The sequence below is a fragment of the Sylvia atricapilla genome, chromosome 3 (assembly GCF_009819655.1).
Source record: "Sylvia atricapilla isolate bSylAtr1 chromosome 3, bSylAtr1.pri, whole genome shotgun sequence".
Classification (NCBI taxonomy): domain Eukaryota; kingdom Metazoa; phylum Chordata; class Aves; order Passeriformes; family Sylviidae; genus Sylvia; species Sylvia atricapilla.
Genome location: NC_089142.1, coordinates 54,347,980 through 54,373,548, shown reverse-complemented (window position 1 = coordinate 54,373,548; position 25,569 = coordinate 54,347,980). Strand labels below are relative to the sequence as shown.

General features: G+C 38.6%; 1 protein-coding gene across 1 annotated transcript in view; it reads left to right on the top strand.

Moving 5' to 3' along the window:
* Positions 1-25,569, top strand: part of SAMD3 (sterile alpha motif domain containing 3) — a 35,960-nt gene that overhangs the window by 1,380 nt on the left and 9,011 nt on the right. The window contains exons 3-6 of the mRNA XM_066315376.1: positions 3,443-3,553; positions 11,285-11,470; positions 11,776-11,860; positions 18,914-19,081. Coding sequence (XP_066171473.1) covers positions 3,443-3,553; positions 11,285-11,470; positions 11,776-11,860; positions 18,914-19,081 — 550 coding nt within the window. The remainder of the gene's footprint in view (positions 1-3,442; positions 3,554-11,284; positions 11,471-11,775; positions 11,861-18,913; positions 19,082-25,569) is intronic.

Here is a 25,569-nt window from a genome sequence, read left to right as displayed (position 1 = left end):
TGCAAGTCTTGGAGTAAAATAATGATGTAGCCAGAGATAGTATTTGTGTCACAGGTGTATTGAAAGTCAGTTTATCAAAGGAAACTCCGTATTCAGTCCAGATGTAAGCATTAATAATCCCACAGTAGGATTATTGAAATTAATTGTGAAATTAGAGAGATTTTTAGAAAACAGATTCCAGGGAGATTGTCTTTAATGATTGTGTTCTGGCTTTTGGTTGAGCAGGTTTTCTTTGTTTGTTTGGAGTTTCTTAGGGGAGGGACGAGGGGGCAGAGTTTATGGGGTGTTTTTGTTGGGGGTATTTGTGTGAGGAGTTTGTTGATTCTCCCATCCTTTCCCTCCATTCTGATTTACTGTCAGTCTTGCAAGGTTGTGTTTTTCTGAATATCTTAGCTGAGAAAAGAAATCCTGATCTCTAAGTGATCCTTTTTAAACCCAAGAGTCCTGGCTGTAGAGAATGGCTAGCCATGGATGCAAAATGCATTTTTTTCAAAGGAAAGAGCTCTAGCACTAAGGCTGCATTAGTCATAGTAGGATTAATCCTAAAGGATTAGAACTGCAGAGAATTTGCCTTCATCCAAAAGGAATCCAGGTTGTGCACTCTGAGGTGATTAACAGCCCAAACAAAACCGTGATAAACAGGGATAACTGAATCACTTCCAAACAACTTGAGCTCATGAGCAGAACAAAACTGCCCAGGTAGATATCCTCTCGTCCTTGTGGAAGTGTTTGTGGAAATCCTTGGGTAAATGCTCCTGCAACATTGGAGAAAAGGGGATTGCAGGAAGAAGACCAAGTCACCGCATATAAGAATTATCACGGGCCTGAAGTACACAATCACAGCCAGTCTCAGTTCTCTGCACCAAGCGCCTGCCTATGTGATTTATAGGGACCTTCTTCTTTAGGGGTAGAGCTATCTGCTGTGCAGAAGACTACTGTGTATAGGTTCTGTACTTCATCCAAAATGTGGTGGATATACCATGATTTCAGCAGGGAGTTCAGAAGAAAACATGTCCTTATGCTTAGGACAGGTAGAATGTTGCTTTGCATATTTAGCTTTCACCCCTGACTTTGTCAGAGGTGTTTGGATAGTCTGCATTTCAGATTTGACTGTTTCCCATGTGCTCTTAGCTCTTGCACGTCAAGCCATGCTGTCCCACAAAGAGCATGCAGTTCCAGCATCATGAGTGCAAGTTTTGCTGTGAAGTTCTGCAGCCTCCAAAAAAACCTTAAATACTTAAAATATCAAATATTAATGAATATAATTTGCATTAAAATCTTTCCCTGTCTCCTTCCTGGAAAATAACATGCTGGTATCCTTCTATTTACAAGGAAGTTGAGTAAATAAGCTGCTGTTCCTGAAATATTTTTTGTGTCAGCAAGAATAACAGAATAAAATCCAAGCAAGTTTAAGATGCATTCAGTTATGTGTTTTAGGATGAGTAAAAAGTCAATATAATCTGTGAATTTTGGGCTATAAAATTATGGAAAGCATCTATAGTGAAAAGAGTATTTTGTTTTGAAGTTGTATCCTTACATGCAGATAGATATGACTCTCTTTCCTTAACACTGCAGTGCTTTTCTTAGTGATGTAGCTCAAAATTGTTCTTGTCTGTTCAGTACACCTTGAACAAAATCCTGTAAATGATTTCTTTTGATCTAGTTCAAAAGAACACTCATGACCAAAGTGTACAAGACACTGTTTTGAACAAATGTAAAATTCATAGTTCTGATATTTCACAATAAATGTGAATGCACATTTCCTCCATTGCTCAGTGATGTTAGGCTGAATTGCAGTGAGTAGAGAAATCATGATAAGGTTTGCAGTTAGTAGCATCCACAGCTGGGTGTGTGATCCCCCTGTGGTGCCAGGGAACAGTGGTGAAAGCTGAGTTTGCAAACTCCTAGCCTCTAGTATGCAGTGCTTGAGCCCAGGTGAAAACCAAACATCTTTTCTGTTTTGTAGAATTATTTCTCAGTCAGGCCAGTTTCCAGAACTTGTTCACCCTGTCAGGACTAGTCTCTTTCTGGGTCAGCTGAAGTCACTGTGGAGCTTCCAAGAGCACTCAGCAGTATTTCCCTGTTCTATTTGTTGTATAAATGCCAGCCCCAGTGCTTTTTGATGCAACCTTGGCTGCCACCTCTTTATCCTGGTGTCCTTGGCGCATCCTCTGACTGTGCGTGAATTGTGCTGACCTCTTCTCCCTGACAGAAAGAGAAACAAAGTCCTTGGCTGGACATGGAATTTAGAGTGCACTAGGTGAACACTGTGTGTGGAAGTAATGGATTTGTGAAAGGACACCAAATGTGGCTTACATCTCCAGCAGTTTGGATTAGGATGCCAAAATAGCATCTCGTGTCTGTCATTGTGTCTGGTTCAGCAGAAGTAGAAATTGTGCTCATGTGTGTACAAGGAGCTCACACATAGACATTGCCAGGTAAATATTAAGATGCTTTCCACTTTAACAGTCAATTGTTTCTAAGAGCCACACAGAGAATATAATAAGTAAGTTCTTTGTCTCTTTTATTTAACTGCATAGCTGGAATATATTGTTTCATGGAAAGGGAGAACTCCTCTTATAAATATGGCAAATTTTAATGTCATTTCCAATAAAAACCTTTTGTGTGTTGAGTGCAACTGAGACTGGAACTGTTTCTGGAGCATCTTTAGAGTTCAGATGTTCTGAAGAGATGAGGTTTAGGGGAAAAAGGCATTTTATGACTGCCATGAATTCTTGGCAGCATAGCAGCATTCCCTATCTTAGCTCTGCCTTTGCCCCAGTACAGGGTAAAACTGCTTCCACCAAAACGTCTATCAAACCAAGAAACAACAGGAATATGAAGAGGGAGAGAGGTGGACCCGAAGGTTAAATGGAAAGTAGTGTTTGGACTGGCTCATAGCAAAGTGAATATCTAGGAACAGGAATATCTAGTAAGACCAGGAAGCATTTGGAGATCTTCCGGAGTGCCTGGAGCAATGCAAAGCTGACTTGAAGCTTTTGACTTAACCTCCAGAAAAAAAACAACTTTTCAAAACTCTAGTAAAATAGAAATGTATTGAAATGCTGTGTAATTAGCTCTTTCAGCCCACTCCCTGCATGCTACAATGGTTAGTTTTTCCCAGAAATTAGAAGATGCCAGGTTATGAAGATGAAAGTTATCCTGCAGCTCTGGGAAGGCTGATTTCCTTGAGATTGTAACTGTGTAGCAATTACAATATAAACAGACAGAACTTTCTACATTTTTCCTTTTAATTTGTCAAAATTTGATAATTGACCTTAGAGATTGATTAAGAGGCATGAGCATATAAAATCATGACATATTCAGTATGTTAATTTTTCTCCTTTTCTGTTTCTGCCACTGATATCTTAGAACCCTAAAATTCCTCTTTTCTATAAGCTGCACAAGACCTGAGAGTGAGTTTTGTTCTTTTTTCTTTCAGGGCTACTGACAGTCAGATATTAAATTCTTCTAATCCTGTGGAGCAGAAGAAATATCTGTGTTCAGCTGAAAAAGAAAAAGGAATAATTGATCATAGAGTGCTAAAGCAAAAGTGAGTTTATAATATATTCATTGAATTTTCCTTACCTTTTGAAAATTACATAAATATTTCTTGCTTCATTTATACTTTACAAAAAGTGATTTTAATTACTGGAGGGCAGGTTCAGGTGTTTCCAGGTATATTTAGAAAAAAAAAACAAGAACAGAAATTTATGAGGATTTGACTGAATGAAATAGCCTGATGGTATGATTCCATCCTCAGTCCTTGCTCACTGTTTTGTGTCACCTCATGCAGAGGGCAAGATACAAGTTTGTCTTTATTTATCTGATTTTTAAAAATCGTATTTTACAGATGTGTTTTCAACAGCAATCTGAACAAATTAGTCATTACAGAGTAGAATATGGCTGTTCAATGAATTGTGTGCTTGAGGCATTTTAAATATAGCACTTGGGAAGGTAGGCATGCTGATTTCATTTGCACACTAATTTTCCTTGGTTATCAAAATAAGGCTACCCAGAAACTTCAGGCAAGACAGTGTGATGGTTTTTTTCTTTTTTTCTCTTTTATTTTTTAATCTCCTACCCGTGATTTTCCTCTTTGACATGGGCAGTCAGTGTTGAAAGAGAGTCCTGTTCCTCTTGCAAGGCAATTATTTTTCTTGTTTGCAAAGCTTTGACTGCTTATCATTATCCCCCTTTATTTCCACCTGCTACAGCTTCTCCCCCTGCCATTCTGCTCCATAGATATGATTAAATGCTTTTAAAAGTTCTGGTACTTCTCTTTTTAAAAGAATATCCCCAAAAGTCCAAAGATCCTGTGAGCATTGTTATCAAAGGAGCAAACCCAAACCAGTTAAACCCTTGGAATAAATCACTGATATGGTCCTGCAATATTTAGCCTGTGCTTCTAATGGATGCTTATTTTTAATTAATTTGCCTTGGGCTTTATAAAGAGTTTTAAAGGGGTTGTGTGAATCAGAATAACTATTACACAATGTACAGTTTAAATTATTGGTATTTGGCCAGGATTATACTTATAGCCTCTGTCTTCTCATTCATTTCATACAATCTGAAAAAGAAAAACTTAAAATTTGTGGGTTGATTTTTTGGTTTGGTTTTGGGTTTTTCTGTTTGTTTTTGTGTTTGTTTGTTTGTTTGATTTGTGTGTGGTGTTGGGGTTTTGTGGTTTGTTTTTTGGCTTTGGTTTTGTTTTCCTAGAAGATTCATGCCACAGCTTCAATAACTGTATGATTCTGCTGGAAGTGAGTTAGTGGATGCTTTTGTGGATTATTAATGCTGTTGAATTAGCTCCAAGTTTCTTTGTGTTTCCTGTGTAGGTAGACCTAACAACCGTGTTAAATACAGTCTTCTATATTACTAAATATTACCAAAATGTCAGAGAAGATTGTTTAAACATAAAAATAAAGAACAAGTGGATGACCCAATTGTATACTTTTTTTTTCTTGTCTTGAGATTGGGCATGTGTAAAACCAGATGAGGTCTGGAGGCTATTCCAATGGAACAATGCTTTGCTAGCAATTATAGAAGGAAAAACAGCCAATCTTTTTGTTAATCTTCCAAGAAGATTAATCTTGAAGCAGCGCCTGTCTGTGAAGACAATAAGACACAGAGGACAATTCAATAAATACATTTCCCATATTCCTGCTTTTCTGTACTGAAGTACTAGTGGTTTTATGGCCCCTCACAGCCTGGGGTTTATCTTGTTGCTAAGACAGAGGCTTTTATTATTTGTAAATACCTGATACTGCTGTGGAAAACCAGCCTTTTATTGGTTGGTTTATATGTTCTGTCTGCCTTCCCTCAACATATTTGCTTAGCAAAATGACATCCCTAATGCATCCCTTTTCCACTGTTTCCACTATGATGGTCCAGCTGTTTTCCCTCAAGAGTGATGTCCTGGTACATGCTTATTTGTACATTTATTTTTTCTATAAAAACATGTTCTGTAGCTCTTGAGTGCTCTGTAACAGATTTACTGTCTGAATGCCTTGGATTAATTTGCTCAGAGCACAAGCAGGAAAACAGATCTTCTAGCCAGTCTCAACAGGTTTGAACTTCCCTATTTGATGTGAGTTTGGAAGATATGGTTAGTGCTCAGCTAAACCTGAGCCTGCTAAGTGTTGACAGAATATTGGTGCTGGTTCCTGCACAAATTTAAGCTGATAGCAAGGACAATGAACTGGAAGATCTACATTTACCTTTACAAATTCGGCATCCATCTCCAGGATGGCCATGATGGCCTGCGTGGGCCATTCATTTGCTCAGTGGAGGAAATGTCTTTTACTAGGCCAGTCCCACATCTATTTTAGTCAGGCTACAGCAACTGCCCTGACTGCTGGGTAGCTGCATCTGAAGTGTCTCTAAATATGATATGTTTTTCTGCTAGTGATCTTTAGAGAGCTCCTTCCTTTGCCTCCTCTATAAAGTATACATCAGTATTGTTGGTCTGTTTGATGTGTTTTATCAGAAACACACTTATGCTTGAGCTTTAAAAAAAAAGAAAATTTTAAAAGGAAATGAGAAAGAGCAGCTAGCCTGAAAAATTGTCACCTAGTCAATTACTTCAAATGATTTTGCTCCATTTACACAAGAGGGCAAATACTACTTTTCTATACATACATAAACACACAAATGTAGCTATAATCCTACAGTGCAAACTCAGCAGGACTGTGCTTTTTAATGTGTAGCTTAAGAGTTTCTTAGTTTCTAAGCAAAGACCTTATTCTTGATCTCATCAGAATTATTTCTGACATATGTGATTATCTTTTTTCAGTTAGCTCATAGGGACATGAAAAACAGACTTAGAAAAACCATCTTTGACAAACCGTCTTTGACAGTGGTCAATAGTAGGAGAGAAGTACTGCCTGTCTATTTTGTTCAGAAGTACAGATGTCAGATGTTTTGTTTGATTTTACCTTTGGTATAACAGACCAGAAAAAAATTTTCATTTTTATGATTTCTGATAATTTCACTTCAATTGTTATTGCATCTTCACGAAACATGTCTTATCTGTGAGGTTTGGTTTGGTTTGTTCAGGGCTTGGGGACGATGCTTTAAATTTGGGTTTTTAATTTATGTGGATGCACACTTTTCTGCCACTTTTTTTGTTTTAAGTCAGCATTTCATGTCTCTGTCATTGCAGCAGCACGCTTAAAGATGTTAACCTCAAAGACCTTGAAGACTCATAATAATAGCTATTGTCTGTGCTTGTTGTCTCAATGTTTTGAAAGTCAAGACAGCTGGACTCATGATTTTGGAGCCCTTCAGGTCATCTGAGCTGAATTTATTGACACAGTGCTGTGAGTCTTCCACAGAAGTTTGCAGGAAAAAAAGAAATAAACTACTACGTCTTTTCTCTTCCACACCAGAAATGAGCAAGTCTTACAAATGATTTGCAGAAGACACTAATTGTATTGCCTTATTAAGGTCTAGCAAAGTCATAATAGCAGCACAACAAAAATTTCAAAAACTCATAAAATTCTTTGGATACAGTATAACATATCTTACTGGGCTGAATATGAATAAACCCTCTTTCTTTTAAATGGCCTGATTTAGCTGGCAAATTCATCAGTCAGATTCCCTAAGGTGCATTTTTTTCTTCCTTTCTCTGTAACCCACAGCTGCTGCCCTTGCATGAGGTGAAAGTGAAAGCCTTCCCTTATGTGATGGAGCTCCTCAAACTGTCAAAAAATCTGGGCTCCTTCTAGAAGAAGGTTGAGGCTGCATCTCCTAATCTTTTTTGGAAGCAGATTAATTTTGCCTGTAACTTCATGCTCCTACTGAACATGATGATTTCCATAGAAAAGGTACTGCAGGGGAAGCTGAAGTGGGAGCTGCTCTGGGAAATGGGCAGCTTTGGCACATCTCACAGCTCACACATCCCAGCCTTGCTGAAGTTAACACTGCTGTGAGTAATGTCTTTTTCAGTCTAAAGGGTACCTGCCCTTATGTTTAGGAGGAACTAAAAAATACTAAACACCATCAAGCACTAAGTAGACTGCAGATCCCAGGCTTTAGGGAATAACTGGGAAACCTTATATTTGTGCTCAAAAGTTGGAAATGACAATGAAGCAGCACTAAAAGAGAATGGCATGAGGATCCTTTAGGCACAGATATCAGAATTGTGAATAGAAATACAGAGCCCATTTTTATCAGACTATTGAGAGGAAGAAAAGTTTTATTTGATATTTCATCTTCTGTCAATTTTTTCGTTTTGATGGAAATAGCCTTTGCAACCTTAAATGTTGTCATAAAGTTGAAAGCATATTATACATGTGTTAGGGAAGTGGAACATTTTTTTACCACTGAAGCCTTTTCCTTTCTTTCACATCTGCAAATTCCTTGTTTTCTCCTGTCTTTCTTCCTTGGATTTGTTGTTATGGACTTTCTTCCAAACTACAAACCTTCAGACCACTCTCTTGCTGGTGTGTGATGTAGTCATGTGAATGGCTAGACCTTCTTTTGTGAATAATGGGAATCTACTGAGATTTTCACCCATGTGCTGAGTTTTATGTGGATATACCAAAAAGGGGAACAACCCATCAATGTCAGCAAATTTATTCTTAACTGCCGCGTACTCTGCCTAAATGAGATCTGAGCTGATACAAGACATAGCAATTGTGCCCGGCTCATGGACTTTAGCAGACAATAAGAAAAGCTTGTGGCATACAGCCCAGTTATGTGTGTGCTCAGTTGGCCTTTAAATCACATTTCCCCTAAAATGAACTAAATAAATGCAGGAAACTGATCTTTCTTACCAGTGTGCTGAAGAAGCTTAAAAACAACAAAGTCTTATTATGATCTAGTATTTGATCTTGTTTCTAGGTCTCTATGGCACTTTACCAACAGCTATCTGGATTGAGTTGTCTGTATTGATACCAAGATTATTTTCGCTGACTTGTTGCAGCTAATTCAGGTAGCTCTGTGTCTGTGCGCTGTTACATGGGACACTGAACTTGGAGAGATGATGCTGTGTTTACTCCTCACTCTTCTCTCCAGTGTAATCTAAAACCATCACTGAATGGTCTGGGTGACACTGCAAATGTGTAACTCTTTGTCTTTTTGGCAGTAAAAAAAGGTGTTCCCTGGGATTAGGGATGCTAGAGGTTATATAATTCAAATAGATGGGTCTTTGGGGGTTCTTTGTGAGGGTTTTTTGGTGTTTGCTTTTTTGGTTGGTTGGTTTGTTGTGAGGTATTTTTCCATCTGAAGTAGACAAATGGCTCCTCTCAAAATGACGCTATTTTATAGCTTCACGTCTCAGTAAACATGCTGTGCATGAGCAGAGAAAGGCTATAAAGGAGACAAAGAAGGAAATAGCTGTGTGAGACAGGACTGTGACTGAGCACATTAAAGTGGCAATCTACAAAAGCTGAGTGGTAAAAGCTCTGTGAATAATTGTCTCCTTGCTGAGGAGATCCCTCTTAGGATGCAGTTCCTTACTGCAGCTAAGCATAGAGAGACCAGCTTGCTTCACCTGAATTGGTATTTGTTTTGTCTCATGAGAAGCTATTTGGGGGACTTAAACGATAAGAAAATTATATGAAAAGAATAATCAAGAACGTTGTCACTGTAGCTCTTTGTAACTTGCTGCAGGATTCCTACTACCAATAAGAGAGCGGTGTAAGTCAGACATGTGACAGTGGAGAAAGCAGGACACTGAAATTTTGCCTGAGCTAGCCATTGGATTGATTTAGCTGTAGAATCAGGAGTCTCAAGAACTGAGAGACAAGAAAAGATGTAACTTGAGATTCGGAGATTTTTTTTTGAGTCATTTTTTTTTCAGTTTCAAGATTTTGATCTAATTTCTGCCTCAGGTTAGCTAAAAGAAGTATGGCTAGAAACAGGATACATGTATTTGTACCTAAATCTCAAAACTGTACGTGCACTGGGATTTATGTATGGAGCCAAGACCTTCCTTGATTGTGGAGAAGAACATTACAGCTGGACTGAGCTGTTCTTTTAATTAAACAAGGTTGCATGTGAGCATTTCTGATGATAAAGTTTGTGTGGAGTTGTGTCTCTTTTCAAACAAGCTTGTATTTCATTGTGAAAAATTACAGCACACGTCTAACATGACTTCCCAACAGTGATGAGTCCGGCTAAAACTAGTGAAATATTTAATCTCATGCACTGTAGAGACCAGAGGAATTTTTAGATCTTCTTTGGAGAGAAAGGTTATTTTGTGTTAGGTAAGGCAAATGAAGATATATTAAATTTGGGGTATTTTTGTTGCTGCGGCAAGTGTGACTGCAGGGTGGGAGAGTTGCCATGATTCCCTGATTATTATCCATCCCAACTCCAAGAAAATTTTATTGTCTCAGGTGACTGAATGTAGTCCAGTGTGCCCAAATGGAACCTGCTATAAACTCTGCCACTTTTTGAAGTGTCTTTTCAGTTTCAGTGGTATTACCAACAAAAGGAATTTCAGTGCTACTCAGATGAAAAGTACTGTAAATTTTAAATTTCTGTTCACTTTTGAGCTACTTTAAATGGTAGGATGTTGAAAACATTAGGTAGTAACTTGCAGCCAGTGTGCTACATCACTTCCACCAGTAAAGCTGATGAAGGTACAAGATGAAAACTTAAAGGCTGCAGATCTGCTCACTGATGCTACATTGAACATCTACATTTTGTGATTTCAAAATCTAAGTTGGGTTTTATTTTCCTATTTGTACATTAATTTATCACCAAAAAAGGACATGAATGTGTCTGTGTGGATATGCTGTCACTTCCCGCACAACTTTGCCCTCTTTTAAGACTGCAAAGTGCTAACAGATCTTCACTACACTTTGCATCTCCTGGTAACCATCTGTGTCCCATGAAATCTGGTGAGCTTGCAAAGAGCAACTCTGACCATTTTGTGCCTGTTTTGTGTGGGGAAATGGAAGCACTGTGAGTACTTCTACATACTGATATTAGGAGCAGAATAGAGTACTGAAACAACATATTTTTTTCCTCAGCACTGCATTGCCATTGATGGTAGGACTGGGGTTGGTGCAGTTATATCAGTGTTGTAGTGGTTTTGATAGCCCACAAGATACATTAAAAGATGCCAAGGTGGTGTGGCAGCATAACCAGGTCACAAAGGTTGAAAATTATCAGCCAACCTACTCAAGAAGGTATTGAGGCTATAACTGGCTGTTGGAACCCACTTTTCCCTGTGTTCCCTCAGAGTTAGGGTTTGGGCAGCCAGTGGTGATAACCTGCCTCAAGCTCACCCCAGCTGGGATGTGACTTCTGTCAATAGTGGTCATGGTGTTCTTGTGACAGGAGCTGCTGGGCTGTGCCTGCTTTGTTTCCAGACATGAGCTGATGATAACTGCCTTCACCCCTTCCTTGCCTTCCCCAGCGGGAGGGCAGCCTTAACTAATGTCAGGCATAGTATTTTATTCAATTAAGATGTTTGTCTTACTAGAGAGGAAACATTTTATAAATGAAGACAGATGAAGTTGTTTTGCAACAGTGGCAAGCCCCCACTGACTTCTGCTCTGCTTTCTGCCTTCAGTTAGGAATCACGAATCACCTCCTACTGTCTGCTGGTTATAACATTCCACGTTTGACATCTAGCTTTTAACTCTGTGTGTATTGATTGCTGCTTTTGTAGGTATTCTTTATGCAGAAACAAAGACAGCAGGCCTTGAACTTCTATAGCAATAGCTTTCCCTTGTGTTGCATTTTTCCATGTATTTCTCTTACCTTCCTGCCTGCGTTTCCATAGAAGAAAAATGTGATGGTGAGGATACAATCTTTTCTTTTACAGAAAAAACCTGAAATCGTTTTTTGCAAGACACAAGACGTTGCAGTGGACAAGTTCTTATGCTTTGCCAGACTTCCCTTATGATGTCAAGTGCATATTAGCAGAAAAAAAATGCCCTGATCACAGTATGAGAATAAGGATTATTGAATTTTTACAAGCAGACATGACAAAATACCTAGAAGGATCACTGTAAGTAAACACCATTAAATTGATCTGGGGGCATTATCTGTTGTCTGCAGATGTAAATTTTCAAATGGATGTAAAGTATTCTCTAATATATCTGTTTAAATAAAGGAGACTAAGGGCCTGAAACCTACTGAAACAATAGAAAGATTTCATGCAATACTTTAAGCTGTGCTCTTTGCTATTTGGAGGGCAATTGATTGCCTGAGAAATAGTCAGAAATAGTTTAATGTAGATCAGTATAGACTCCAGTGTTTAATACTGTCTAGAAAACCAAATATTTCTTTCCCATTTCCATCTTGTTTGCACAGGTATCCGAACAGTCAGCAATATAACATTGTTGTCAATGCTCTGCTCCAGGCATACCCATTCCTTGACGAAGATGGGAATGGCTTTGTAAGTATTGTGGGCTTTTCCCACATAATCAACCACAAGAAAATAATTTAGTTCAGAGGAAATCAATATCAATTTCTTATATGCTGGCTCTATTCAGAGCACGCACACTTGGCTGTGTTTGGCAAATCACATTCTTATTTCATTATGTCAATTAAAGATTAATCCAGGTATACTGCACCTCAATGTACCATGAGATCATGCAGATCTGTACATGAAATCCCTGGTTGCTTGTTGGGTACATTTTTTTCTGTCATTTTATTTCTGCCCAGAGATAAGCTTAAATGTGATTTTTTTTTCTATATTTAAAAATAAAGAAGCCAGCTCTTTAGAAAATTGCCTATATGAGGACTCTTGCAATGTAGTATGATTGTTTGTGTGTTAAATATTAAACTATGACATGCAGTAATACTAATGGTTTAAGGAATCTAGGTCTAATTTTAAAAAAAAATTAAAAACAAAACTTGGAATATCATTGGGGGAAATAACAGAAAGCAGCAGAAGGAGATGATTTAAATTTGAACTACATTTTCTTTCACTTGTGATCCAGAATATCTGTCTGTGGTCTTGGAGGACAGTGGTCACCTTTTCACTTCACATCATTGCTTTGCCATTTGATACTTTTTATAGCATCTTGTAAAAGCTTGTAAGCCTCAGTGGGGACTGCTAGCTTTAAACATATATAAATATATATCTCACATGCCATTACTGTAGAAAGCAAAATAATTCTGGGAATAAAAAAAGAGTTGAGGCTTAGGGGTAACTATTCTCATTTTCCCCTGAGGCCAGGCATTGTAGAAGGGAAGGGATTAAAGAAATGAACACATCTCAAAGAGAAGAGAGGGAGCAAAAGGACCAGAGAGAAACAGTTTTTCCTCATTTTTATTAGGGATACCTCTCTGAATACCCCAACAGTGGTCCTTGGGCAGGGTTCTGAGTAATGCTATGACTTCATCTGGCTCCCTACGTGACAAGGAGCTGGAATGATAGTCAGCTTGTTTCGAAGACAATTTTACTGCCTTTACCTTTTAAAAACCATTTTTAAACAGAGATTCTTAAGCTAGATTTCCAAAGGGCTTAAACTGCGGAAGGACCATAGGCTGAGTGAAACTACTTATAACTGTTCTTTGGGAAATAGTCATTACTTGCCAGATGGATGGCAGAATTTGTGCTAGCAAAAGTTATTGATGGAGCAAAGATTTCAGAGTGGTTGTCCTTTATTTCTCCCATTCTTACTAGAAAGCATATCTGGCAATAACTGCAATAAGTAAACAAGGAAGCTGGAATTAGCAGTTTGCAGTATTGCTAGTCTACCATTTTCTGATCCAGCCCCTCTCTAATTGCCTTCGTTGAAAGAGGAAAAACTGCACAAAAAGTGTATGCCTGCATTTTTAAATTTGGAGGAGGGCATGGAAATGAATTAGTATTTTTATTTGCCCTACTGTTAGACATTCTGTTCTTCCTTCTTGATCTTAAACACTATAAATACCATATTTTTCTTGATCTGAGATAGTTGTGTGTTACAACAGTAACAGCTTAAAACACACCATACAATATATGCATAGCTACTTATCACAAGATTTGCAGTAAAATTGAATTCATATACCTTTAAGAAGCTAATGAACAGCAAAAAAATTATCAACAAATATTCTTCCTTTTTTACCTCAAAAGGATCTTTGGCAGGTCAAAAAAGCAAAATTTTTATAGGCTTTTCTTTTCAAACTCACTCTGGCTATTAAGGGCTATAATTGGTATTTTGCTATTCCTGATAATAGTATCAAAATGTAAGATGAAAAATATTAATTACTGAGAGGTCTTGAATACCTTAAAGTTGTTTATCTATAGTAATAAAACACTTGTTATTATTACAGTTTTTAAAATAGTACATTGAAAGCATTTAAGAAATTGACCATCAATAAAATTCAGAAGAAAAGGGGACTGGTATGTAAATGTAGAAAAGGAAAACTAACATAAGAGTAGTATTTTAAGCAAAAATGCTAGTTACATTCCTTGTTAAATAACATTTATATATAAACTTCTAGGGAGGCAGTTCATATAATGTGGTTTTGGTGTCTACATTGGGGAAAGAGGAGTAGCACTCTGAAAGTTCTTGTTTCTCTGTGGACTCCAAATATCACCTGAGGTGGCCAGCTGTGAAGAGATGTGTCAGTGTTTGATAGATAACCACCTCCTTTTTGTGTCTTGTAAGGCTGGAGAATGGGCCACACATGGCAATTCCCCTGGGCTGGCCTCTGAGAACAGCGGTTTCCAGTAGTGGTAGTGCAATAAAGTTATTGGGGTCTATTTAGAATACCAACAAGTCTGTTTTCAATTATTGGACTTTTAATTTCTTTCCAAAGTTGTATGAAAAATAAATTGTTGCATGCATTTCAAAAACCAAAAGGGCTGAATGTAGTTTGGAGTAACACGTTTTGTGTTCCCTCTGGTGTGCAGGAGCTCTCTTCTGCTGTTGAGTTTTATCCTTTCTGCCATGTAAAATGCTCTATACCGCTGTATGGTTAATGACTTTCATTTACTGCTTGTTATTGCTGTGCTACATCTCAGTTCCTAGATTCATTTTAACTCACTCTGAAGTTATGCTTAAAAAGAAAGCAGTTTCTCAGCCTTTGGAGTGGAGGAGCAGCCACAACATTTGCTGGGCTCTGCAGAAGGCTGCAGTGGTTCTTAAAGAGATGTCTGAGAAGATCTGCCAGTGGTGGGTGTGATTTTAACTTTCAGCTCACAAGTCTTGCAGTTTAAAGCCCTTCACCAGAAATGGATGTGTGTTGGCTGCTGGAAGGGTGCAACAGAAACTGTTCTGGATTCCTCTCTGGTCAGTGTGTATTCCTGTGTGTCAGGGCAGGGGCAGGCAGTTGGGCTTCTTGGATGAGAAAAGGGAAAACTCATCCCATCTAGGATCTTGGGAATCCAGAACTTATATTCTCTTCTGGCCAAGCACAGAAAATCAGAATGTAAAGAACTTGATGATATTGATGTACGTGAATGGAGAAACTTTGAACTGTGAATGTCAGCACTTTTATTGCAACGTTTTTATAGAAATTAAATGAAATGAACAACTGGGAAAGGGAAAGATCTGGCAAACACAGAGGAATAACAACAAAAACCAAACGTAAGATCACCTAAATTACCACCAGAATTTTCATGACAGAAAAAAATTACTTCAAAACCTTGAGCATTCTGGTTTTTTAGTTTGTTTGTGGTGTTTATTTCCAAAATACTGGACTTTTGTTTCCCAAAATACCTATTTACACCTCCAAAATAATTTAAACAAATAATTTAAACAATGTGTGTGTTATGTAGAACTATAGTCTAATACTTTCAATCTCATATTGTTGCAATGAGAGGTCATTAAAAGTTTGTGGTTTCATAGTTTTTTAGTAGATTATTCATGATTCTGTTTTCTCAGTTAAAATTTTTCCCATTTAATTTTGCAGTATGGAAACAAAATGCTCCTGTGCCATCAGTCGTTTTTCAAAGGATATTCAATTCAATAGAGTCAGGGTCATAATGATTATGACCGTAAATAAATTAATTTACAAATAAAATCATAAATAAGACACCTATGTACTTTGAATTTTAAAAGAATGTTATTTATTAGGTCAGTCTAGAAGCAGGGATTAAGAATTATCTAAAATTTTAAATAATTACTTTTTTAAAAAAATTCTACTAATAGTAAAACTCATTAAGCAAAACTCATTGAAACTCAATAGCAAAACTCAAAAATAAGTCTGTGGGGTACCTGGAATTAAACCAATTCCAAGATTAACTTTTGGTAAGAGTTCTTTAAAGGGACTACGTAAGGAAATTTTCCCATGTTATTTCCTTCTACTTACAGAACTATGCTATTTTAAACTAACATATGACATTTAAAAAAATAAAAGTCCTCATTTAATCATGGAATAGTTTATTAGATTTGTGATGGATATTGTAACAGTACAACATTTGTAAGTTACAAACAGTTTACGTAGAAAAAGCAAAGGTCATAAGCACAGCAGTCAAAAGCAAATTGGCATGACACGGTTTCTTGATGACTTGCAAGATATTCTATCTGTCTGTGTTTGTCCATTTTACAAAGCTTAAACCCAACCATTTGTAAAGAATCATTTCCCTTATTCCATTTCATTTCAGCCAATCTTTTGAAAATTGTGTGCTTCCAAGAAAACATGACACGAGGGGAGAAGACAAAAGGCTCTCTCCTCCATGCCACTTGCCAGTGGGCTTTGCATAAGCAGCTCCCTCCAGCTGGTGGCTGCTGAGGTGTGCCCTGGTGCCTGTGAAACCCAGGATGCTGGTTCTGGCATGCCTGATTTATGTAACTGCTGCACACAAAGTGATTATTTGCTAGTAAATGACTGCTTTTAATCTGCGTGTAATCCTTTCCCTCCTATGTCAGATAGACACAGGCTAATCCTTCTACTCCTTTACCAGGCAGGTAAAGATTCCTAGGGTGGTGTTTGGGGGAAGCCGGGGAGGGCAGAAAAATGATAAGAAAATAAAGTTGTTCATTCAAAAATGGTAACAAAGGCATCTTTTTTAGAGGATGCATTTGACACAAGGGAAACCACATAAATATGTGTGCTTGCAGTCTCATTCTGGAAAAGGGTATGTGAGAGAGGACTTGCCTAAGTTTATGACAATCCAAGTGCAGAAATAGATTTCATTAAAATTCTTAATTTATCAGGGGAACTGGAGGATGAAACAGCTGAAAGTTTTGAACTTTGTGGGATATTTAAAGACTTGTATAGGTGTGAGCATATTCTTTCATGTGAAAGATTAAGCAAAAATATATTCTAGCCAAATAAAGATTTCCAAAATAAGGAAACTGTTTGAAGCTCAACCACAGGGATGCTTAAATTGTCAGCTGCTAATATATTCTAGGATGATTATGTTTTAAAATATTATAACATCTGTTAAACACTTCAGAGAAGCATTAAACTAAGGGTTTTGTTTGCTTTTCTTAGCAGCCTTAAAATAGCAAGCTAGGCATAAGTTTTGCTAGTCATATAATGATGGGGTATTTACATCAAAATGCATAAGGCCAGAACTATAAATGTGCTTAGGAACCTTAATGGTTCGGGTGAACACCAAGTGGGATTTTCAAGGCATGTAGTCACCTCTTCTGAAAACAGTGCTGAGGTGTAATCCTCATCTTGAGGCTGTGACTATGCCTTGTGAGAAGCCTGGGTGAGCAGCTGTACTCTATTTTTAGTCATTATCTTTAGGTTGGTGGTGATGTGACTTCTGTTCTGGCAGAACCCTAAGCCTGAAGTTCGCACACTAGAAATGCAGATGGGCTTGTTTTCTTTCCAGTTCTTAGATGCTAAGCTATGACTGGCTGTGAAAAGATACTTTGGTAAGGGCAGGTAGATGGGTAGCAGGGAGTGTCTCACTAGGAAGGGCACTCCTGCCCTGGTAGGTCTAGGGATGCTCAAGAAGAGCTGAGGTAGAGACCACAGGGATTGTAGTCTCATAGCTCTTCCACTGTAATTTTTCACTATTAATGAAGGTCTTGCTTTTAGGATTGAGGGCCTGTAGGTCAGCTAGAACCTAGAGAGGTGTGAACAATGAATGCAGTGGGACAAATGCAAGGTCACACTGACTTCACCACCATCTGTTAAGAAACCTTCTCATCTGTATCCTGTGAGTGAGAAAGGTAGGCAAGTCAGACTCACTGCAAAGGGAGATACTGTACTACTCTAGTCTACTTCTACTAAATTCTGGCTTACACCAAAAGTTAACCTTAAAAATCATGTGACCTTGACCAATAAATGACACCATTTTGGTATGAAATTTAGGGTAATAATCCTTCTGTTTATTGTGATTTAGCATGTCAGTGGGTACAGGCTGGAGTATAGTATTAAGTGAGCATAACATTGGAGTCAGTTTTAGAAAATGAAGTAGCAGATATTTGAATCTCTCCACATCCTTTCATTTATAGTCACTTTTCTTCTTGGTTTTTCCTTCCGACTCTTGAATACTTCTCCATAACTGGAATATGCGAGTGATTTTGAGGAATGACAAAAACCGTTCAAAACTGTGGGTTGTGCCTACAGATGTGTTCAACAGTCTTTGCTTAGAAGTTGCTTCCCAGGGTGTCAGTGGCATGGCATGGCTAGTTCCTGCAATGGGACATCCAGCTTTGGGCCACATGCTAATGGCCATTGGTCCTTAAGGATGCATGAAGTTGCTGTCCATGCAACTTTCAGCAGTGACTTTTCAATAACTGAATAAAGAAATACACGAGGGTGACAGAAGCGCTGGGGCTGCGTAAGCTCTGACTGCCGAGGAGTGATGAATGGCTGCATTAAACAGGACCTGCATCTGCTTGCAGGGCAGGAATGCCTTTAACTTGTGCTTTACATACCTTGAGATGTCTTACAAATGTCAGGACCTCCTTAAATGATTGTCTTAATTCAGCAGTTTTGAGTTCAGTTTTACAACATACTCGATCCAGTATAACTGTGGGCTCCCAGCAATAGGTAGTGGCATGCTGTGTCTTTCCCACTCCCTTCTGTTAGACACAATAATCATACAACTGTGCAACCAGTCAGATAGTGCCAGAGGCAAAAGAAAAACAATACACTTAAAAAAAAAGACAAAAAACCCAAAACAAAACCAAAAGTCAACAACAAAAAAACCCAAACCCAAAACACCACAGTTTCTGTGGCATCTGAGAGCTGATCTGCTTCACTATGTAGTTTCATAACCCAGTGTTATGAATGGAGTATAAAGTAAGAGCTGAGGGAAGGGATAACTCTGCAGTTTGACTTGTAGTCTAGGCTAGATCTAACCCTCAGATGCAGTTACTGTTATCCTCAGCAAGTCACAGCAATGCCATTAGCCCAGCTTCTGCCATTTACCACAGGTGCTTTTGTTTCCTTCTATCCTGAAGCCAAGGTGGTGCTGCCCTATGAGCCTTTTTCTGCTTAATGGCAAACGCTTGTAGAGTTAGGTAAAACAAAGTGACCTGCTTTAGGCTGGGGCAAATTCTTGACAGATACTTGTAATGACAGCTATTTTTTTTCCTCCATGCAGTTGCTGTGGAAACGAGCCCTTAAAGATCGTTTCAAATATGTGCGGAGACCCATTGAAGATGATGAGCAAGTCTTGAGGAACAAATGCAAGTTTGGCCACAGGAGAGGACAGAGCAGAAAATCTTCGTTTGCTGAAAATAAACATGATGATGTCCAGAGGCAGGTAGAGGTAAGATATTTGGTGCTTAAATGAGTTCAGTCTTTCAGCTTCTCTGCTGACAATAAGGCCACCAGCCATTAAAGGGGAGAACTGATCTCTTGCCATTTAAACTTGTTTTGTATAGAGCTTGTCATATTGCCAGACCCTTAACATTTTTTCATTTCTGGAAAACTAGATGTCAAACAACAGAGCTAATCCTGATACTGGATGCCTTGCACATTTGTTGTCATTTAGAGTTGTAAATTGGATAGAAAATACTGTCTTTTTTTTTTTTTTTTAATGTAGTATTTCTATTCTGGTTTTGTTTATATACCTCAAATTAGAGTGAAAAACGTTAGAGAATCATGTCTACTAGCTGAAGCCTCTGTACAAATAAGAATGCAAAGAGGTATTTGAGCCGGCAGCAGAAGTTCTATTGTCACATTGCACTTTGTTATATAAAATCTGTTTTTGTTGATGTGTAATATATATAGGGATTTTTACAAATCTATGTGTGCAGTTCCTGTGGATTACTTTAGTTGAAAAATTTGGAGTTATCACTGTCCAGTAAGTGTCTGAAGCATAACAATTAATTTATACACTTCCATAAATACATGAAGTTTCTAGCTGTGCTTTGCCAATGCTGCACACACCTCTTTGTGCTGCAATTAAACATGGTAAAATTTAAATAATTGTATGAATGTGAAAATAAGATATGTAAGTAGATATTTATCTTTAGTTTATTCGTGTCCATCCTGCTGTTTACCAGACCCTGTATTTAGAGGAGCAGGAGTGGTTTCTTGTATGCATTTCTGCATATATTGCCCTTGTGATTGAAGGTAGCTTTTGTTTCCTATACAAAATGCAAATATATCTTTGGATTGGTTTATAGAAATTTCAATGATTTCTGCTTATTCTCCTTGCATTAATATGTTCAGGAATAAACACTTTCCTTCTTGCTTGCTTTAGTTGAAGGGTTTGCAGTTTGTGTGAAGTAAGAAACCTGTGGCTTTGGTGCAAAACAATAAACAGTCTCACACCCAGTAAAGAAGAAATTATAAGCTCCTGGTTTTGTGTGCACGTTAAGAATTAGCCATCCTTTGTCTGCTAAATCTTGGAAAGAACACATGTGGATCTTTTCTGTCTTATGAGCTCGTTGAGAAGGGCTTTGGAGTGATCCTGTAGGGACTTCATGCTAAACTTTATTTTTCTGTAGAGAGGGTGTAACTGCACTGTGCTGTGTTTCCGCAGACCAGGAATCACCACTCTCTTTAACTGCATTGCCCGAGGCCATCACTGGTCAGCCTCGTTTGCTTTAGAAATTAAGAACAAGTATTGCATCTCTTCTAAAGACCTAGGCCTTTTTTTGCTAGCCCGAATGTTGAAAGTAAATTAACAGTTAAAGATGGTGAGAGAACTCTGAGTATCCTTAAACAACTTTCCTTTCTTTCTCTCATTTTCCCCGTATCCTGAGCATATATATATAAATAAAATACAAGTATAAATGCAAGAATCAACATTTGTGGACCCTATTAAGGATTAAGAATATATTCCATAACTTCGAGGGAACCATAATTTCCTTAGTTTTAAATGCATTTCTACATTAAAAGCAGCGATGTCTGACTCTGAGATGCTAAATTATGTCACTACATATGTGCAAAACTGAACGAAATGTTTAATATTATTTTTAACAAAAGCAGTGGGGGTTTTCATTTTGTATATTTAGGAACACACATAAAGGCACTTTTCTGCCAATCCTTGGCACTAATTACTCTATGAAAAATATAAGCTGTTAAAGTGTCTTAGTCTCAAAAAATAAATATTTGATCTAGAAGCCAGTACCACAGGCAAACCCAAATTATATCTAAACTACTATTAGCCAGATCCCCTTGTCTTCATCCCTTTTCCAAGACTGGAAGAATGAATCAGCCTTGTGTGAACTAGAAGCAAACATGTCATAATTAATTGAGGTAAAATGGGGAGAAATGAATTCCAGGTTAAGTAGACCTTTGGAGAATAGTTAGTGAAGGATTCCTAGTCCCTTTGGGCCAGCACACTCTCCTTTAGACAGGCAGAGTAGGACCTTTAGGGCATTACAGGTCAAAGCAGACTGGCAGAGCTATGCAGATGAGAGAGCACAGATCCAGACAGATGACCTATTTACCAGTCACAGCTGACTTCTGTATGGAGCTTTAGTTTCTGAGCAGTCATAAGCTGTCACTCTTGGTGTGTTTTGTGTCAGTATAGTCTTGGATTGTTAATGGCATGAAACTGATAAAAAGATTATTTAGTGATAGGAAATATCTCACTGTTATACCTGGCATTTATTTTCATATGAGAAGAGTGATGAAGTTATTTCTACTAATAAAACCCTTAACCAGTCTTTTTACTTTTTCATGTGAAAATCCAGCTGTTTGTCAGAACAAGCTTCCTGTGATGTTTTGAGCCAGATGATGTCTGCCCCTTGGTCTGCCCAAGCCCCATTACCTTCCAAGCAGATATTCTTCCTTCAAAAGCAGCTCGAGCATGCTTGGCCTCCCATGTAGGGCATTGCTTCCAGGTGCAGCATCTGTCTCTCTCCTCCGGTTTCTTTAAAACATCTGCTGATGTGTTCCTCGTTACAGAGCATTATATTCAAACAAGATTGAAGAGTGGCTATTCTTTTTCTAGTGACTATCATTACAGGAAAGATCTTGAGCCAGTGCAGGGCAGCAGGATGATGGCAAGTAAGCACATAAACCCATGCATGAGGTGTCTGTCACTAAAGGAGATTTTTATTTAAATTATGCTCCCTCCCAATAACAATCAGGTTTCACCACCAGGGAAAGAAGCTTGAACTGTACTTGGCAGACATTAATCTGAGCCTTTATGTCTGAGGGATATTCAGAATTTTATCAGGAAAGTCTCCATAAACAACAAATTTTATGGCTATGGTGTGAGAATCCTCCTCAGTCATTTTCCACAGTCAGGCAAATATCTGAGCTGCAGTAATCCACGGGAGAGGGCTTTGTAATGATAATACCTTCCTCTGCTGCAAATGGAAGGTGCTTTCCATGAGAAGGGTGATCACACCGTGAAAATACATAAGAATAGCCAGCCAGTCTCCCCTCCGCAGTAAGGGTGGGATTACTACTAAAGCAGCCACTCAGTGGCTTGTTCTAACTGACCTTCTTATTCATTTTTTAGCCTCAAGCCCCCTTCCTCTGCCCTAAGGACTTGTTTGGTTTATGGTCCTCCAGGCTGTGAGAGAAACCACCTCCTACCAGTTGTAATAGGAAGGGTCCTAGACTTGGGGGAGCCAGAAGAAATGGAAAGATGGGATCTTCCTGCTCCTTGCCAAAGGATTGTCAGAAGCAAAAGGTGATGGAGAAGGAAATGGGGTTAAAGCTGATGGTCGGCTTGCGTACCTTGCATACCCTATGGCTCAAACCCTATCTTACTTTTCCCAGATGTAGTGACCAAAGAGCAAATTGTCCCTTCAGACCTTTAAGTTTGGAAATCTTGCCAGTCTCAAGTGGTGCTGTTCATGGAACATGTGACTTCACAATCAATTCAGTTAGCTGAATACAGAAACGAAAAAGCCCACAGATACCCTGCATGGCTCCACCTGCCAATTCAGAAAGGCGTGTGTTTCCCATAGGTCCTGTATCATATTCTGACGCTTCCAGAGGTTTCTGGGATACCCTTATGATATCTCAAATGCCACTAAACAGCTATATCTGTGCAGCTAGATTAAGCTCCTGCAATCCATCCCAGACATTAAATAAGAAAATATCTCAGTAAAGGGACTACTCGAGGGTATCTTAACCTACTTGAACTGTAAGGGAGTATAACAGGCTAGAATACTGCTAGTTGAGACATAGACTTTTTAATGAATCATAGTAGTTCTTGATCTTAAATAAAAATGGAGAGAGAGTACAGTCCCTCTTCTAAAGCCTCTGATTTCTTACATCCTATGACAGCCTGTTTGTGAGGTCATCAGGGTTTCTCTGAAACTGTCACACAAAGAAATTTGGAGTCAGGTGTGAAAAGGAAAAATAGGCTCTGACAAGATGTCAGCTAAGATAGTGGTAGTTGTTTGCAGATAAATGGGAGTATTTGCCACACCCAGCAGAGCTGAGAATAAGAAAATGAAAACAAAAGGGGACCAGTGTGCCATCTTCTTTCTGTGCCAGTGGGATAGAGACAAGAAATTCTTTGATGAGTACTTTGACTGGGAAAAGCAGAAAGATTCTGAAGAAACTTTAACCCACAGGTTTGGACATCTACTGATATTCCTGTACAGGGAAGATAAGCAGGAATTTTGAAATTGGTGAATGTGCATATTCTGTGTCAAGAGGATTAAATGAAAAGCAGAGAAGACCCTTGGCCCAGGAGAACACCATTTGTGCTTGTTTTGGTGGTATCATGCAGAACAAGAATGGTGAAATTTACCCTGTTGGTTTTATCTGGAAATTGTCTTTTCTGATGAGAGGAGGAATCAGGACTGAGTGAAGTCTACCCTGTGAGAGGGAGTCTCTCTTCTGTCAGATTAGGTAAATTAGGAAAGGTAAACGTTTCCTAGGCATATGCCTTTCCTTGAGGTGATAACTAACATTATGTTTGTCAATGATCTTACTCCACTGCAGGAGTCAGAAACTTGGAACAAGATTTCAAGGCCTCTAGAAAGAATAGGATTTGGGAAATGATGCCTGGAGAAAAAGGGAGGAATGAGAAAAATAAGGCAACAGCAAGGGAAAAAGTGAGCTAAATGTCTGTAAAATTCTCAGAGGATGAACAGCTTGTGTATGGGATGCAGAAATTCTTGGCTCAATCTTATGGCATTATTGGCAGGTACAGCATTAGACACCATCTATACTGAGAATGCCAAGCACAAATGAAACAGTGGTGATAGCACCTTTCCCTCAAAGATTAATGGTGTCCAAATAAAGTGTTTGAATGTTTGCACAGCCAAAATGTGAGCATGCATATAAAAATGATCATTCAATGACTGTACCGAATGGTTGTAATGTGATTTTTCCACTAAAACTTTGATGTGCATACATCAAACTTTGCATGTGTAGTGTTGCTTAGCTAATATTTTAAAATGCTTATAAGTCAAAGCAAAAGCTTTAAACACAAATCCCCAGCATACATCTTGCACTTCACCTTCTTATTTTTGTTGGCCAGTGTCTTCATTGTTCTGTGAGTTAAATTGTCAAGCACAGGTTGTCCCTTGGTAGAGGAAAACAGATTTCTCTCATTTTGCTTATGCAGCTTACAAAATCAGAAAGCAGGTTTTGTAGTCAGAAATAGAGACTCTGAAAGTTTTTGGTTAGCACTGGCATGTAAATCTAGCTCTAAAGTTGCCTGCCTGGCTCAAAAGGGCAATTATGTCATTAAAGCAGAGCCTGCCTTAATTAAGCATCTCGTTGGAGTACAAGTCAGTATGGATCCTGCTGATGGTTATAAGCTCACTTTGCTTGAAAGCAGCTTGTCCATGCTGTTTCACTTGTTTGTGTTCAGTGTTTGGATGTGAAAGGTGGGGCATGGTTTTGATGTCTTCTCAGTTCTCTCCCACCATTCAGGACAAGCAGATGGGCCTCGAGCAGTGCCCAGTTTACAGTCTGCCTTTTTAGATTCGTACTTGTTCCAGATCAGTGTCCAGTGCTTGGGGTTTTTTGGGTTTTTTGGGTTTTTTTGAGCAGATCATCACTTTCTAATTTTCATTGTCTGTTTTGATCACTCCTCCTGATATAAAACACCCCAATGTTCATCATAGTAAATGTCCTTCCAATGACCCTAATTATCACCACAGAGAAAAGGGCTGCCCCTTACAATAGTGGTAGCAAAAACTGTTCTGTACACTGTGCTTTTATGATGCCTTGTGTCTGTATGTGCTCCAAAATAGCAAGACCTACTTTTCAGTATTCAAAAACCAAGACACAGAGATTATGCTTGCCTAAGTAACTGTGAAAGCTGTTTCTCACCCTGAAGAAGTTATAAAAGCCAATTAATGGAAAAGATTATTCCAAACAAGAGTCCTAACTACTGTCAGGCTTTCTTGTGTAAGTACCTTGAGCCTTGATGCTAACTAATGCAGGTACACCAAGCAATCAAGAAGTGTTAGCAGCATCAATGCTCTTAGCAATAACATGACTTGGAATATGCATTGGCATCTAGCAAGGACAATTTGAAATCTGTTTTTCAAAGGAAATATTATTAGCAACTGCTGGGAGCTGACAAGAGCAATAATAATGAAAGACAGAGGCTGTACTACCACCCATCAGCATCCCAGTCCTACTGTATGATGTTAAAGGACTTCCCATCCAGTGCTGATGCCACTGAACCTGTCTGCACAGCACCGCTGTTCCAGGAGATGGAACATTACCACCACATGTTTTTTTACATTGCTTTCCAGCAACCAGGTCAGCCTCCATCCAAAGGAGTTGCCTCAAAGAAATATTTCCAGAACATCCCAGTTGAGGAACCTGGATCACTGGTTGGCAGTGAGCAGACTGACTGCACGCAGTCGTGTC